Genomic DNA, 15,447 nt, shown 5'->3' with positions numbered 1-15,447 from the left:
TGCACATTACTGGTGTTAACACTAGTTCCTTATTATCCTCGTCAGCTACATTTTGTTGGTGGTGAGATGTGACAATTGTTTATATAAACTAGGAGTTTGAGAATTTAAAATAAAATAAAACTGCAGTCTATTGATCCATGCAAAGATAAGTGTCTTGTGCTACTGTATTAAACATAGCATCGTAAGCAAATATGTCAGCAAAGTCATCAATTTTCTGCAAAACCACTCTCTTACTATAAATTAATACTACAATTATAAGAAGTTAGTTGTAAGGATACAACTAATCAAAAAGTTGTCTAAAAAATTGAAAATTACAATTTTATAAAATTGTAAAGATACAACCAATCAAAAAGTTGTCTAGAAAATTGTCTCCAATCTAAAAAAATATGTTTGGTCGCAACACTAATAAGAAATTGGTCAGAATTATATTTTTATTCTATCTACTTTTCTGTAAGTATATTTTACGGTCTTCATTCTCTAAACAGTTTTAATGTAATAATATCGTTGGAAGAATTTGTAACAGTTTTTAAGTTTTTGGGTCCAAGATGTAATAATGTAATAATGTAATAATGTATTTGACATCAAGATGAAAACTTTACTACAAATTAAAACAGATCAGATGAATGTAACACAAAGTCACAAGAAAGAAAGAAATAACTAATTATTCTCGCCAAAAATAATTATTTTGAAAATTATAGACGTATAGGTGTCACTTTTGAAAGAGAGGACAGTAATTAATCGTCAGACACGATAATATAGGAAAATAAAATAAGCCGAACACAGTTAATAACATAAGGTTGTCTCCAGTATTAGACAAAATCTATGCAAAGTTTTTTACTCATTCCGTCACAGATAATTTGTCCCATTTTTTAATTTCAGTCCGTCCCACATAATTTGTTCCATTTTTTGTAGTGGTCATATTCCACTAACTCATTCCTACTCACAATTTATTATAAAACTAATATATAAAAGTATGACTCACATTCCACTAACTTTTTCAACTAGCTTTACATTACATTTCTTAAAACTCGTGCCCGGTCAAAGTAAGACGAATTATCTGGGACGGAGGGAGTAATAAATAATAATCGTACGCATCATTTATTATGTGGACCACACAATCCACTAACACTAATTCCACTCTATTTTTCTTCTATCTCTTATTTTTTTCTCGTCTCTCTATTACTTTATCAATTGCATATTAAAACTCGTATTATTTATAACTTTGTCAATTTTTTGGGACAAAAGAAGTATAAATAATAACGAGGAGCCAATTTAGCCCAATAAGACAACCTAAATAGGAGACTGCAACAATGTCGATTTGGACAAAAACCAAAAAAATCACATGCTTAATAATCTCCCACTCTTTATTTTAATTTCTTGTCGATTTCATTTTTTTCTTTTCGTGGTGGTGGAGCCCATTAACGACGATATTGTATAAATTACGTACATGAACAAAAAATACTACTATTGTGAAAATATATATATATTTACTAGTTTTGGCACCACTTATAAATACCAATGCGGTTGTGTGCAGCAATCCCACTCTGAAAAATGGAAAACGGTGAGTTGGAGTTAGAGAAGAGGAAGAAATCCAAAAATGAAGATGAGGAAAACAAACAAGAAGATGTGATCATAGACAAAAAGAATCGTCTTGGTGGTGTTAGGACAATGCCTTTTATTCTTGGTTAGCCCACTTTTTCGTCTCAATTACTATGTTTTACTACTTTACAACAATTCTTTGCATATGAGAGATTTCATCATTTTTCCCTAATTCTTATGTTGATCTTCAGTTTCCTTCTATTGTGTGTTTAACATACACTCATTCTAGGTAACCCACTTTTAAGATTGTTTTAAAGACATTCTTTAACTAAGTGTGTGTGTGTGTGTGTGATGAGAAAGATCCATTCTTGATAAATCCACCTTCATATGTAGTCATGTGTGTTATATGTTGTCTTAAAATCGAAACACTGTATTTTTCAAGTTGCAAAGTTACTTGTCATAAATTGTTGAAAATCTGGTATAAAAAATGATTTTCCCCAAAACTTGGTTTCTTTTGAGATGACTGGTGTTTATGATTATGAGTTCGGATTAATCAAATATATTTATATTTTTATACATACAGAGTCTTACTACACTGCAAATTGCATCTTTACTACAAATTGCAAACTATTGATCGTTCATTAGTTTTCTAGATCTGATGTTATCAGATAACAAATAATGTCAATAAAATTTCAATTGAGATTAAAAGATATGAATACCAACTCGCTTCATAAAAATGGCAATCGGGGTTAAATGGAAATCTAATGGACGAGATTTAGTTTGCAGTTTGTAGTAAAGATGCAGTTTGCAATTGATTATATCCCTATATTCACATCTCTATCTTTTGATAATTCCCATTTAATTCTTCCAAATTTGTGGCTAATCATTTACAAAGCAGTTGTCAGAATCCACCCTAATGAGTTCCAATCTATGTTGTTGGTTCATTAATTTGCTTACTGCCCCATGTTATGAACATATTTAGTTTAAGATTCAACAGATAAAACTGATGTCCAAACAAAGAGATGGAAAACATTTGCAGAAGTTTGATTGCATGTATGCAAATGTCTTTAATGAATCCTGATTTTTAGCTTTGAATACATGTGCTTAGGCGATCTTTGAACTTACGATCTCAAGCTAGATTTTTCGCGTGATTTAGCCTCACATTGTTGGCAGCAAACGAAGCATGCGACAGATTTGCAGCTGCTGGTTTTCATGCCAACATGATCACATACCTAACTCAGGTCCTGAATCTGCCTCTTGTCAAGGCATCAAACATCCTCTCAAACTTTGCCGGAACGTCCAGCTTCACCCCCATCATTGGTGCTCTCTTTGCTGACTCGTTCGCTGGCAGATTTTGGACTATCATCGTTGGTTCCTTCATCTACGTGCTGGTCTGTGCTTCGCTCTCTCCAATCGGATTATTAGAAGAAAAATATTCTTGTGTGTGTGAGTTGGTCAAGCGGTAGAGTGGCTAATGCCCGAGTCCAAAGGTCTCTGTTGAGAAAGTTTTTGTGTGGCTTTATCGTGCAGGGGATGGTTGCTATCACGATTTCAGCGTCTCTGCCTCAGCTACGTCCACCTCCATGCCCGACTCAGGAAAGCTGTGTTGAGGCTTCGAGCCTGCAGCTGTGGATGCTCTACCTCGCCCTCCTCCTCACGTCGTTGGGCACGGGTGGAATTAGGCCGTGTGTGGTGACATTTGCTGCTGATCAAATTGATATGAGCAGAGCAAAAACAGAGTCTAGGAAGTGGAATTTCTTCAATTGGTACTATTTCTGTATGGGATTAGCATCTTTACTTGCTCTAACTGTTGTTGTGTACATCCAAGACAATGTTGGTTGGTCTTGGGGGCTCGGAATCCCTACCATCGCCATGGTATTGTCGCTTGTCGCCTTCGTTCTTGGCTCCCCTTTGTACAAGAAGATCAAGCCCGGGGGCAGTCCCTTCGTTCGAGCTGCTCAAGTGATTGTTGCGGCTGTCAGGAAGAGGAAATCCGTCCCACCGGATGATCCGGCCGCCCTGTATCATAACAAGATCCTTGACCTTGATATCTCGACCAATGGCCGGCTTCTCCACTCAAACCAGTTCAAGTAAGCCATCTTTAATAACACAAGTTCTGTTACATTGGTGATGACTTAATGGTTATGTTTGTTGATTTCATTGGAAGGTGCTTAGATCGGGCAGCTATAGCGTCTGATTCGGACATGAAGGGCTCATCGGGATGGCCTAACTTATGGAGACTGGCAACGGTCCACAGAGTTGAAGAGGTGAAGACCGTTGCCAGGCTCGTGCCCATATGGGCCGCGACCATCTTACAAGTGGCCTCACACTCCCACATAAGTAGCTTCACCATCCAACAAGCTCGAACGATGGACCGTCATCTCTCTCCATCGTTTGAGATCCCACCGGCCACAATGTCGATATTCTCAACCCTAACCGTCATCCTAGTCCTCCCCCTCTACGAGCACCTCTTTGTCCCCTTAGCCCGACGCCTGACCCAGAATCATGCAGGCATCACGTGCCTGCAGAGGATGGGGATAGGCTTCGGGATAAGTATCATTGCCTCTGTGGTCTCGGGGCTAGTTGAGATCAAGAGGAAAATGGTCGCTACCCGTTACAACCTACTCGATAGCCCCACGGCCATAATCCCGATTAGTGCCTTCTGGCTAGTCCCACAATACTTCTTGCAGGGACTATCCGAGGTGTTTGTGGCCGTAGGACACATAGAGTTCCTCTACGACCAGTCGCCCGAGAGCATGAGGAGCACCGCAGCAGCATTGTATTGGATCGCGATTGCGATCGGGAGCTACATGAGCACGTTGATGGTAACGTTGGTGCACCGTTATACTGGAGAGAGAAGGAACTGGCTTCCGGACAGGAACCTTAATAGGGGGAGATTGGAGGATTATTATTGGCTGGTCAGTGGGGTGCAGGTTGTTAATTTGGTGTACTATGTTGTGTGTGCATCGTATTATAAGTACAAATCTATAGAAGAATCAGTTGAAAAGAATGATGGAGATGGAGATGTTGATGCATTGTTAACTGATGATAATAGAGAGATAGAGATGGTGAAAAAGTAGAATGATTTGTAGTGTGTGATCTAGGTTCCACCAGATGGTCTTCAGATTCTAATTGATTATTTGCGAAGTAACTTTCTTATATTTATTGGCTCTTTTCTCAACATATATACTCAGATATTACAAGTTTTAACTAACATATTCAATCATATAAAAGCAGAAGTTTAGGCATGACAATTTTTAATAGTCCTAGTGAATACTACTCCTTCCGTTCCATAGTATATGACTCACTTTCCTTTTAGTTTGTTCCAATCAAGATGACTTATTACTAAAAATGAAAATATATTTATCTATACTTAATTCTTTCTCTGTTATTTTACTCTTTCCACTTTTCACATAAAATAAATGTGTATAAAATTCTGCCGGATCAGCTTCCTTGGGACGAATGGAGTAGTAAAAGGTAGAGTATATGTCAATTTTGGTCCGAAACATGTGACTAAAATATGAATTTGGTCCAAAATATTCACTTTTTTAAAAACATGTGCATAACAAATGAAAATATCGACGAAGTAATCTTTTTTTGACGCTTCCGTAAAAAAACTAATGGTCAGGGCTAATTGCATAGTGGCATAAACGTCAGTTTTTTGGCTTTACAGTTAGTTTTTGGACGGAACCGTAAATAAAGGTAATGTGGTTAGCTATGGAATGGGCCAAATGATGATCATCTAAAATATTAATACATCTCCCAATACATAAATAAAAAATAAAATAGATATGTAGAATCTATTTATTAAAATGAATAAAAGTAATAAAATCCATAAAAAAGTAAATTAGACATTAAGAGCATGCACAACGGTGGTGCCGGGCTCCGCGTCCGTCCGCGCCGCTGGCAAGGACGAGGCTCGCCGCCGCTGGCACGGCGCTGCTCGATGCATCGAGCAGCGCCGTGCCAGCGAGCAAGACACATGGCGAACGGCGATTGGGCAACGGCATAGCCGTTGCCTTTGAATATATTTTTTTTATTAAAAATCGGTTTTTAATTAAAAAAATCGTTTAAAAATTTTTTAAAAAAAATTCACTTCCCAAAAAAATATATCCGTTTATTACCTTTTTTTACCACTTTTAATTTTTTTTTTATTTTTTCCCCCCAAAAATACACACTTTCATCTATAAATACCCCCCACTTTCACACCCAAAAATTCACATCAAACTACACAATTCTCATATTAATTCTCCCATATCCATTCTCATCTTCATTCTCTCATATCCATTCTCAATCTTTCTTCCACCCTACAACATAACAATGTCCGACCAAGGCGATGACCACCCGCCTTCTCACGGTTGGAACCCCGAATGGTTCGGTTCACAACCGTTTCCTAGTCCGGAAACGGAATATTCGGCCCCTCCTCAAACCCAGAGTTCGGGCGTTCCGGGTGGCTACCGGCCATACCCAATCGACGATCAAGGTGCCTCCGAAGGGCAATACGGTGGACACCGGAGCCTAGGCCGACCGCCCCCTCCCAAACTCCGACTCCTTCTACTCGCGGTGTCCGCACACCGTACACTCCGGCGGAAATGGATAAATTGTTGAAGGCGTACTTGGAAATCTCCGAAGATGCGGTGGTTGGCACGAACCAATCCGGCGAGCACTTTTGGTGGCGCGTCGCTCGCCGGTACAATGAAAACCGGCCGCCGGGAACGATCGAGCGCAACGAGAGTATGGTGCGCAACGCCATCGGCCGAGCCAATGATGAAATTGGCCAGTTCAATGGCTATTTCCTCCAGGAACAGCGGAATGTCGGGAGCGGCCGGAGCGAGGTCGACATCATCACTGCCGCGCTGAGCACCTACCAATCCATGAACTGCAAGTTGTTCAAGTACCTCAACGTTTGGCAGGATACGCGGACGCACCCGAAGTATATGGGAGGCGTAACATCCTCCTCTAGCTGCTCCTCCAAACGGTCAAGGTCGGTATCCCTATCCGACGCCGGCTCCGAAGAAGTGGCTAGCCAACTCGTCGGAGCTAACTTGGGTAGCCCCGACGCCGGACCGAGCGGTTCCCAACGCCGATCGCAATGAAGGAAGAAGGCGGCGGCCAACCGCCGTCGCGCCGAACCCGCTCCCTATGCGCCACCTCCACCCCCGAACAACTCGCTGTGGATGCTCTTAGGCCAACTCAATATGGCCGATAGGTCAACTATGACCCCCGCGCAACTTCAAACGCATGAGGCCATGATATTGGGTCTCCAAAAACAATTAGGGTTAGTGCCGCCGGATCAGTAGTCTTCCACGGGTAATATTAGCCAATAATTATGTAATTTTTAATTTTTAGGAGTTTAATTATGTAATTTTTAATTTTTAGGAGTTTAATTATGTAATTTTAAATTTTTAGGATTTTAATTATGTCTTTTTTATTTTATTTGTAATTTATAATATTTATTGTGGTTTTTTAATGAATTTTAATATTATGGAAATGTTTTTGTTTAATTGAATTTTAAATTGAATTGTGCTCGTCCTTGCGGAAGAGCATAGCTGTGGGTGTTGTGCTCTTGCCAGAGAGCAGACAGGAATAGTGGCGTCGGGCCCACAACCGTGCTCGCTGACAAGAGCACGGTTGTGGATGCTCTAAGTGTTAGTCTCAATCCCCATAATTCGTACAGAGTAGTTACCCATAATACACAAAGTAACAAAATCCATAATAAAAGATCTAAAAGCATTAAGACCATGTTTGGTTGACGGGAAAGTAAAGTTGGCAAGGAAAATGATTCCTGGAAAAATGAATCCGGGAATATGATTCCTAATAACTTTACTTTCCTATGTTTGGAAAATATCAAGATTTAAAATTTTATATTTGATTTAAACACCAAACTAAAATTATACTCCTACTTATTATTATTTTTATTTATAAAAAAAGAATAATAATATAAAATTTTTAATAAATTATTAATTATTAATGATAATAATTATATTATTTTATTTATTAGTTTAAATATGGATTATCCATCATAATATAAAATAATATAATTGAAATTATAGTTACATGGAGTATTATAATCATAAATGATTATAACAATAAATATGATTATTATAATTATAATAATACATGTTTACAGATAATATAATTGAATAAACTTTATCATTTGAAATTTCACTATCACATTATTAATTAATTATTAATTTATAAAATAATAAAATAATAATTATTTATTATTATTTTATATTATATAATTATACTTTAATTATTGAATAAATTATTAATTATTATTATGATAATAAAAAATATTTATAAATATTATAATAATATATTTATAATTATGATAATTTTAATTATAGTTATTTATTATACCATAATTAAGCATGGTTTATAATTTTAAAATATTTTTATACATTGTAATTAATAATAATAATAATAATAATAATCATAATCATAATCATAATAATAAAACTATACTTATATTGCATTAAATATGTAAGAATCCTAAGACTTGGAAAAAAGATAACCTAAGAAAAGTTAGGATTCTGAATCCTGGAAAGTTGTACTAACTTTTCTTGTCTCGGGATTCTGATTACTTTCCCAATTTGATTAAAAACTGAAACAAACACATGATTTTAAAATTTAAGGAATCAGATTACTTTCCCATATAGAATCCTGGCAACCAAACATGGCCTAAGAGATAATACCCGAAAAAATTAATTTTGAAGTTTTCCATCTTTCTTTGGTCTTGCTCCAATCTTCAATGGTGGATGAACGATAATTAAAGTATGGCAGTAAAAATACGTGAATTTCGGAAAGAAATTTTGAACTCTTTCAATGATGCAGTATGTGGAGTATTTATACACTCGAAGGCTCCACCTCTAATTGGGTAAAAATTCTAGCTCGAAAACGCATGTCTTCGCTCAAATTAAGAGCATCCACAACCGTGCTCTTGCCAACGAGCACGGTTGTGGGCCCGGCGCCACTATTCCTGTCTGCTCTTAGGCAAGAGCACAACACCTACAGCTGTGCTCTTCCGCAAGGACGAGCACAATTAATTTTAAATAAAAACATTTCCATAACATTAAAATTCATTAAAAAACTGAAATAATATTACAAATTACTAATAAAAAAACACATAATTAAAATCCTAAAAAATAAAAATTACATAATTAAAAACCTAAAAATTAAAAATTACATAATTAAAATACTAAAAATTAAAAATTACATAATTAAAGCTAAAAATACCCCTGTGGAAGACTACTCATCCGGCGGCACTACCCCCAATTATTTTTGGAGGCCCAATGTCATGGCCTCGTGCGATCGAAGTTGCGAGGGGGTCATAGTTGACCTATCGGCCATATTGAGTTGGGCCAAAAGGGTCCACAACGAGTTGGTGGGGGGTGGAGGTGGCGCATAGGGAACGGCAAAGGGAGCGGGGTCGGGAGCATCACCGGATAGAGTCACGGCGCGACGGCGGTTGACCGCCGCCTTCTTCCTTCCTTGCGGTCGGCGTTGGGAACCGCTCGGGACGGCGTCCGGGCTACCCAAGTTAGCTCCGGTGAGGCTAACCACGTCTTCGAAGCCGGAGTCGGATAGGGATACCGACCTTGACCGTTTGGAGGAGCCGCTAGAGGAGGATGTTACGCCTCCCCTATGCTTTAGATGCGACCGCGTCTCCTGCCAAATGTTGAGGTACTTGAACGCCTTGTAATTCATGGATTGGTAGGTCGACATGACGGAACTGATGATGTCGACCTCACTCCGGCCGCTCCCCGCCGACCGCTCTTCCTAGAGGTAATACCCCTGGAACTTGTTAATTTCGTCGTTGGCTCGGTAGATGGCGTTGCGCACCATACTCTCGTTGCGCTTGATTGTTCCCTCCGGCCTGTTTTCATTGTACCGGCGACAGATGCGCCACCAAAAGTGATCGTCGGATTGGTTCATGCCAACCTCCGGATCTACGGAGATTGATAAATACGCCTTGAACAATAGCTCCATCTCCTCCGGTGAGTACGGTGTGCGGACACTGTGAGTAGGAGGAGTCGGAGTTTGGGAGGGGGCGGTTGACCTCGCTCTAGGCTCGGGTGTCGACCCGTATCACCCTTCGGGGGCATCTTGGTCGTCGATTAGGTATGATCGGTAGCCACCCGGAACGCCCGAACTTTGTGTTTGAGGAGGGGCCGAATATTCCGTTTCCGGACTAGGAAACGGTTGTGAACCGAACCACTCGGGGTTCCAACCGTGGGAGTCCGGGGGTTATTGCCGTGGTCGGACATTGTTATGTTGTATGTGTGGAAGAAAGATTAAGAATGGAGATGAGAGAATGTAGATGAGAATGGAAATGAGAGAATGTAGATGAGAATGGAAATGAGAGAATGTGGGGTGAATTTTTGGGTGTGAAAGTGGGGGTATTTATAGATGAAAATATGTATTTTTGGGGGGAAAAAATAAAAAAGTGGTAGAAAACGGTAAAAAACGGATATATTTTTTTTGGGAAGTGGAAAAATATTTTTTTTAATTTTTAATCGGTTTTGTTAATTAAAAACCGATTTTTAAAAAAATAAATAAATAAATTCAAAGTGCCGTTGCCCAATCGCAGCACGCCACGTCACCTGCTAGCTGGCACAGACGTTCTTGATGCATCAAGCAGCGTTGTGCCAGCGGCGCGAGCGCAGCGGCAGACGACGTCTTCCGTGCCGCTGGCACGGACGGACGGACGCCGTCCATCCACTGATATGCATGCTCTAAGGCTGAATCCATGTGCCACACAAACTTAGCGGACCAGTGACATGGTTTAAGTGGGTTGTTGACTGGTCTCGGGATTTTCGTGTCGATCTCGGCAAACCGCTGGGCGAGATATCCTAGCTCACGAATTTCCGCAATGGGCCGCAGGCTCCTTAGTGCTTGCTGATGCGCTCGACGCCGGTTGACTCCGTGTCAACAGACCACTGACTTGGTCAGTTTGTGTCGTTCTTCAAATTTGACCTCTTTTTTGTACCTTTTTCTAAGTCAATTTCACACAATTCTCACAAAACACGTTAAAATAAAAAAAATGTATCAATGTACAATTTAAGAACATATTTCACATGCATAACACACAAAACAAATTAAATCTAGGCCTTCAAAGCATATAAAATCTGTGCTTGGCAATCCCCTAACTTAACTATTTGTTTGCTCTCAAACAAAATCAACTAAGAGATAAGCTAAGAAAGAAATACAGATGCTAAGGACTAGACTTTCTTGTTGCATAAAAAATATTGTAATACCACATTCTCTTAATAACGTTTAACGTTTATCAATACGTTCGTTATCAATGTTTATATTAAAGTAAGTAGTGCTTCAAACTATTATGTTTTGTTACTTTAAATCCTTTTGGGTTTTATTAATTAAGTGTCAATGTGAAAAAGTAGCAACGAGTTTAACGTGCAAGAAAATACAAGATACTAAATAATTGTCCGTGTACAATTATAGCTCAAATGGATATTAAATGTCCATTTACAGAAATCAGTTCTTTCTCTCCAAGTGGAGAATATGCCAAGTGCGACCAATAGTTTCTTGTGCATGAAATTCATACGTGAGTTTTGTTTACCAAAGCATGGTAAATGAATGTAAACATTTGAAGTAAATGAATAGTGGGGATTTCGACAACTTCTTCCACTCTTTTGTAAGCGTCAAAATCAAGTATGTGAAACTTCCTTTCCCAAGGATGTAATAATGATATCCCATGAATCATGCGTGAAAGATTAAGAAAAATTTTGAATGGTGATGAACAATGAATAGTGTTAAGCAGCGCGAATAGTGTCGCCATTATTTCTTTTCTTCTATACAACCTTGCATCCCTTCCTTTATTATAACATGTGCAAAATGAGACAGACATTTTCAGCTCCACAAACATATGTATAGTAGTAAAAAATCAAACGATTTCAGACGATCATTTCATTCAACATCACTGCAGTCTGCAGCACGCCAAGTAGAGACTTTTCAAATACTTCATAATAAATTATCCCAAATTTCATGCAAACAAGTACATATGCTATAATGATAGTATTTACTTCCTTGTCGGAAAAGCTTAGTATAAAGAGGAGCTAGCTATATTTCTCTTCATCAACCACACACTACAAATACCTCACATTCTGTCTCAAATCTCCCCAAATAAATTGTGCAAGTTTTCGATCAAGTCTTCTTTTAGTTTTCAATCAAGCACGGAGGAAAACAGACTAGCAATCCAACAAAACTTCATTGCTTTCTTTTCGGTAAACCTTTCATCCAAATTTCATATCTTTCATTTAAGCAAGTCATATAGTATGAGATATCATATACAACATAGATCAAAGTCAAGCATGCTCTCTTTATTATCAAATACACTATTTTTTTTATTTCAAATTCAAGAAAGTAGAAAAAAACTCCTACCATGTTTCAATTTGGGAATAAGCATATTGAAATGGCAGCCACTTCGGAAATTAATAACGGTAAATCTAACAAGTTGAATTTAATATCCTTAAGTCAACATGAAGTAGTATGAGTTGGTTACCTTCTCTGAAAATTTCGCAATGATCGGACAACGTATGAACATCCGATCATGTGGAAAACCGACGTTACTACTGTTAAAACGGCAACCACTCAAAAACTTAATATCGGAAGATCGAACCGTTAAAATTTAACCTCCTAAGGTAAGAATGATTCTTATGAGTCGTCTACCTTGGGTTAAAATTTCGGGACGATCGAATATTGTCTATTGACAAAAATAATCTTGTCTTTAGTGCCATTACATTACAGACATCTCACATTGTATGTGTGTGCGCAATTTCAGTTCAAAACGTTTGCTTGTTAACCAAGTAAACACATATATAAGAGTTATGCTTCGAATATATTTTTAAAATTTGACAATAACTTTGATGTTATATCGACCTAAACGATCCTATCTTGATGCTTACCAAAATGAAGGTTTGTGTTTGGATTGAAATGATTTGCTTGTTGGCCAAGGACATCCGATCGTGAAGAAAACCGAGGCTATCTATTGTTTGGCGAAAAAGAAAAGAAAGAGAAAGGGAGAGAGTAGGGGTGTCGAAACGGGTAGCAGGTATCAGGTAATTTGCTACCTAGCCCGATACCCGGGTATCAGATACCCGCTACCCGACATAAACGGGAAACATGGCGGGATCGGGTGTTAGGATTTTGGGTTTCGTGGGTACCAGGTACACCCGATACCCGAACGGGTATACCCGTTAAGCCTGATATACCTGATTTTTAGTATTAAAATTTTGTAATTTTTAATTTTAATTATGGAAAACAGAAAGTGATTTTTTAACACCAGCCGTTCAGCGTGTGAATTTTTTAATTAGGGTTATTTTTTATTTTATCATTTTCCCTCTTCTCTTCTCCTTCCACCGGCCACCACCTGCCGCTTCCTTCCACCCGCATCCGCCAACACCAGCAACAACTTCGGCTGGGGTGCTAGTTCAGCTGTTCAGGTAAGCTGTAAGCATGAGTTTTTTTTTTTATTTTGTTTTTTCCAACAAGTTAGTTTACTTCATCCAGCATGTTTACTTGATTACTTCATCCAACAAGTTTCCTTCATCCCCAACGTTCTTGACTTCTTTCCATTATATTTGGAACATAATGTTTATGGCTTCGAACACATCAGAAGTTATTAAGACAAAAAAAAATTATGGGTTGGGTAACCGCGGTGTCGGGTGAGGGATACCCGACTTGGGTATCGGAGTGTACCCGACACAGTGTGGGACGGGTATGAGGACTAATATTTCGGCTGAAATCGGGTGCCGGTACCCATTGGAGAGAGGGAGGGAGAGGGATATGTTGAGAGAGAATGAGAAATAAGAAGATGGAAGCGTGAGTGGTAGAGTGTCACTCTTTACTTTTATTTATTGGACTTTGATTTAATTTCTTTTGGTTGGGCCATTTTAAGTTATACAATATTTTCAATGTTTAATTGTATCTTTTGGGCAATATGTTCATTGAGTAACTTTGTACTTAGCCCTACGTGTATTTTTAAATGTGAAGGTTGAGCTGTGATAAAGTGGAGGGTGCTGATTCAAGTGGGGCTTACTTTGTGTTTATACAGTACTCTCGGAGGTTCATGTCTTTATACATGGAACCGCGTTCAATTGTTTTTCCTGTGCTATTCAAGCAAGATAAATTTTGCTTCCCCTTGAGATCCTGACGTTAAATTAATTGTGTTGTAAGAACCTTTAACTCAGAAACTTTATGATCAAGCGTATCCTATTCCAGTATTCCCTCCAAGATCCTTTGTAATCATATGAATTGTCTACGTACCTTTTATCAAATTCTATTCTCTATTCTTAATTTCCATCCCTAATCACGGTTAATTGTGTTTTACTGTCATTAGTAAAATGCGATCGTGACAAATATGGATAAATATATTGAGCAAAGCAAAACACAAATTATGTTAAGTAAGGTTATTAGTACACTTTCATTACTAGGTCGTTGCTCACCTTGAAAATAAGACTCACAAGTGTTTAAAAGTGTGTTTATCACTCACGCTCATAGTATATATGAAAAGTATATGCTCTCTACTTATGCATTATGCAATGTTTAACTAGAAGTTTGTTCGAAATCTTATTTATTCTTTAGTTGTTGTGATTAAGAATATAAAATCAAAAATGTCTTTAATTTTACATAATATCGGATTTTTGGTAGGTTGAGAAAAATTTGGGTACAAGAGTGACAATATACCCAAAACAAAGATAGAACAAATACTAGACTACGTCTATTTTCTTCCCGCTCTTTTCAACTTCCTTGATTTATTTTTCTTTTCTTTTAAACCTTTCTCAATTCTTTCTTGTGCATCCCTTTTCCTTTTCTTTTCTATGCACACATGTATATTTTTTTTATTTTCAAATGTATGCATTTTAACACTTAATCACGCCACTTTTTTATTAGTTTTCTTCTTATGTCTTCAACTTTTTTTCATAAAGTATCCCATGAGTTATTCTCATTATTTTAACTCCAAAGAAAAAACTAAAGACTCAAAATGTCTAGTTTGAACATTTTTGAGTAAGATCATAATTTTAGGTATAAAATAGCTAAGAAATATGACCTAACTTCTTTTTCTCCCAACTTAAACATGAAAGCTCGGTTGTTTGAACTTGAGTACTGTTCACACAATTTCGAAGTAGCAATCGAACGCAGGTTGATCAAGAAGACGCTGACCAACTGATCAAGACAACTCCTAGGTAACCTACTTATCGTCGGTTGCGCTAATCAGAACAAAAGCTGCTTTCAAGACCTTAACCCACAATACTATGAACTAGTAAAGGGAAGTAAGGGTAAAATCCCACAGAGATGAATTGTTTTCACATTTGTTGTTGACATTTGGTAGATGACTGCTGCCACGCTTTAAAAGTGGGTTAAGTTAATCTACTGGACTGAACGATTTGAACTGATTTCTATCTAACGGATCAATTTAGACTAGACTATTGCTAGCTCCTGACTGGCTGCTAGCTCCTGACTGACCAACCTAGAGATCAACTGAATTGCAGTTAGAGACTTAAACTAACTTTCCCGAAATAGCTAAACAAGAGGTAGAGTAAAGTGGGGACAAAATCCCTTAACTAACAAACATCAGAAAAACTGTCAAAAGTAAAGTGGGTGTAAAGCTGCAAATCTGGTTCTGAACAACTAACTACTTCATCTTCTTCATCAAATTAGCCAACAACAAGACATAACTTGAAACTCGAACATTTTGAGAAAAGAACAAGCTGGAAATTGGATGTAAAGAGTAAACTCAACCATAATTATAGGATCTAATCTACTTGATCAACTTAAACAAGAAATGATCAGCAGTAAACCATAATCATGCAAACTAAAATAAAAAGAAAGCCTCAGATCTACAAAATCTAACATGGATCCACAAAATTCAAACACAATCAAATG

The 15,447-nt window shown here is 37.9% G+C and overlaps 1 protein-coding gene and 1 long non-coding RNA gene across 3 annotated transcripts; both read left to right on the top strand.

The window, feature by feature from the left end:
* The first annotated feature begins 1,534 nt into the window (after positions 1-1,534).
* Positions 1,535-4,753, top strand: LOC121803377 (protein NRT1/ PTR FAMILY 3.1-like). Of its 2 annotated transcripts, none has more exons than XM_042203051.1 (4): positions 1,535-1,684; positions 2,713-2,930; positions 3,070-3,629; positions 3,707-4,753. In XM_042203051.1, the coding sequence occupies exons 1-4, from the start codon at positions 1,552-1,554 to the stop codon at positions 4,617-4,619; spliced, it is 1,824 nt and encodes a 607-aa protein (XP_042058985.1). In that variant the 5' UTR covers positions 1,535-1,551; the 3' UTR covers positions 4,620-4,753. The 2 variants fall into 2 exon arrangements, with proteins under 2 accessions (XP_042058985.1, XP_042058986.1); XM_042203052.1 differs by having other exon boundaries at positions 1,554-1,684; positions 2,648-2,930.
* Positions 4,754-11,657: 6,904 nt separating this feature from the next.
* On the top strand, positions 11,658-13,814 carry LOC121803322. Its single transcript, XR_006050961.1, has 3 exons — positions 11,658-11,786; positions 12,478-13,004; positions 13,555-13,814. It is a non-coding gene; the product is annotated as an uncharacterized LOC121803322 (long non-coding RNA).
* The last annotated feature ends 1,633 nt before the right edge of the window (positions 13,815-15,447 follow it).

Source organism: Salvia splendens, chromosome 5, assembly GCF_004379255.2.
Source record: "Salvia splendens isolate huo1 chromosome 5, SspV2, whole genome shotgun sequence".
In the NCBI taxonomy this organism is placed as follows: Eukaryota; Viridiplantae; Streptophyta; class Magnoliopsida; order Lamiales; family Lamiaceae; genus Salvia; species Salvia splendens.
The sequence above is the reverse complement of the archived record's forward strand: the minus strand, read 5'-3'. Positions and strand labels throughout refer to the sequence as shown.

Coding starts and splice junctions, on each gene's coding strand:
- LOC121803377 (XM_042203051.1), top strand. CDS start 1,552: ATGGAAAACGGTGAGTTGGAGTTAGAGAAGAGGAAGAAATCCAAAAAT. Junction 2,931..3,069: donor GTTCCTTCATCTACGTGCTG/GTCTGTGCTTCG, acceptor TTTATCGTGCAG/GGGATGGTTGCTATCACGAT. Junction 3,630..3,706: donor CTCCACTCAAACCAGTTCAA/GTAAGCCATCTT, acceptor TTTCATTGGAAG/GTGCTTAGATCGGGCAGCTA.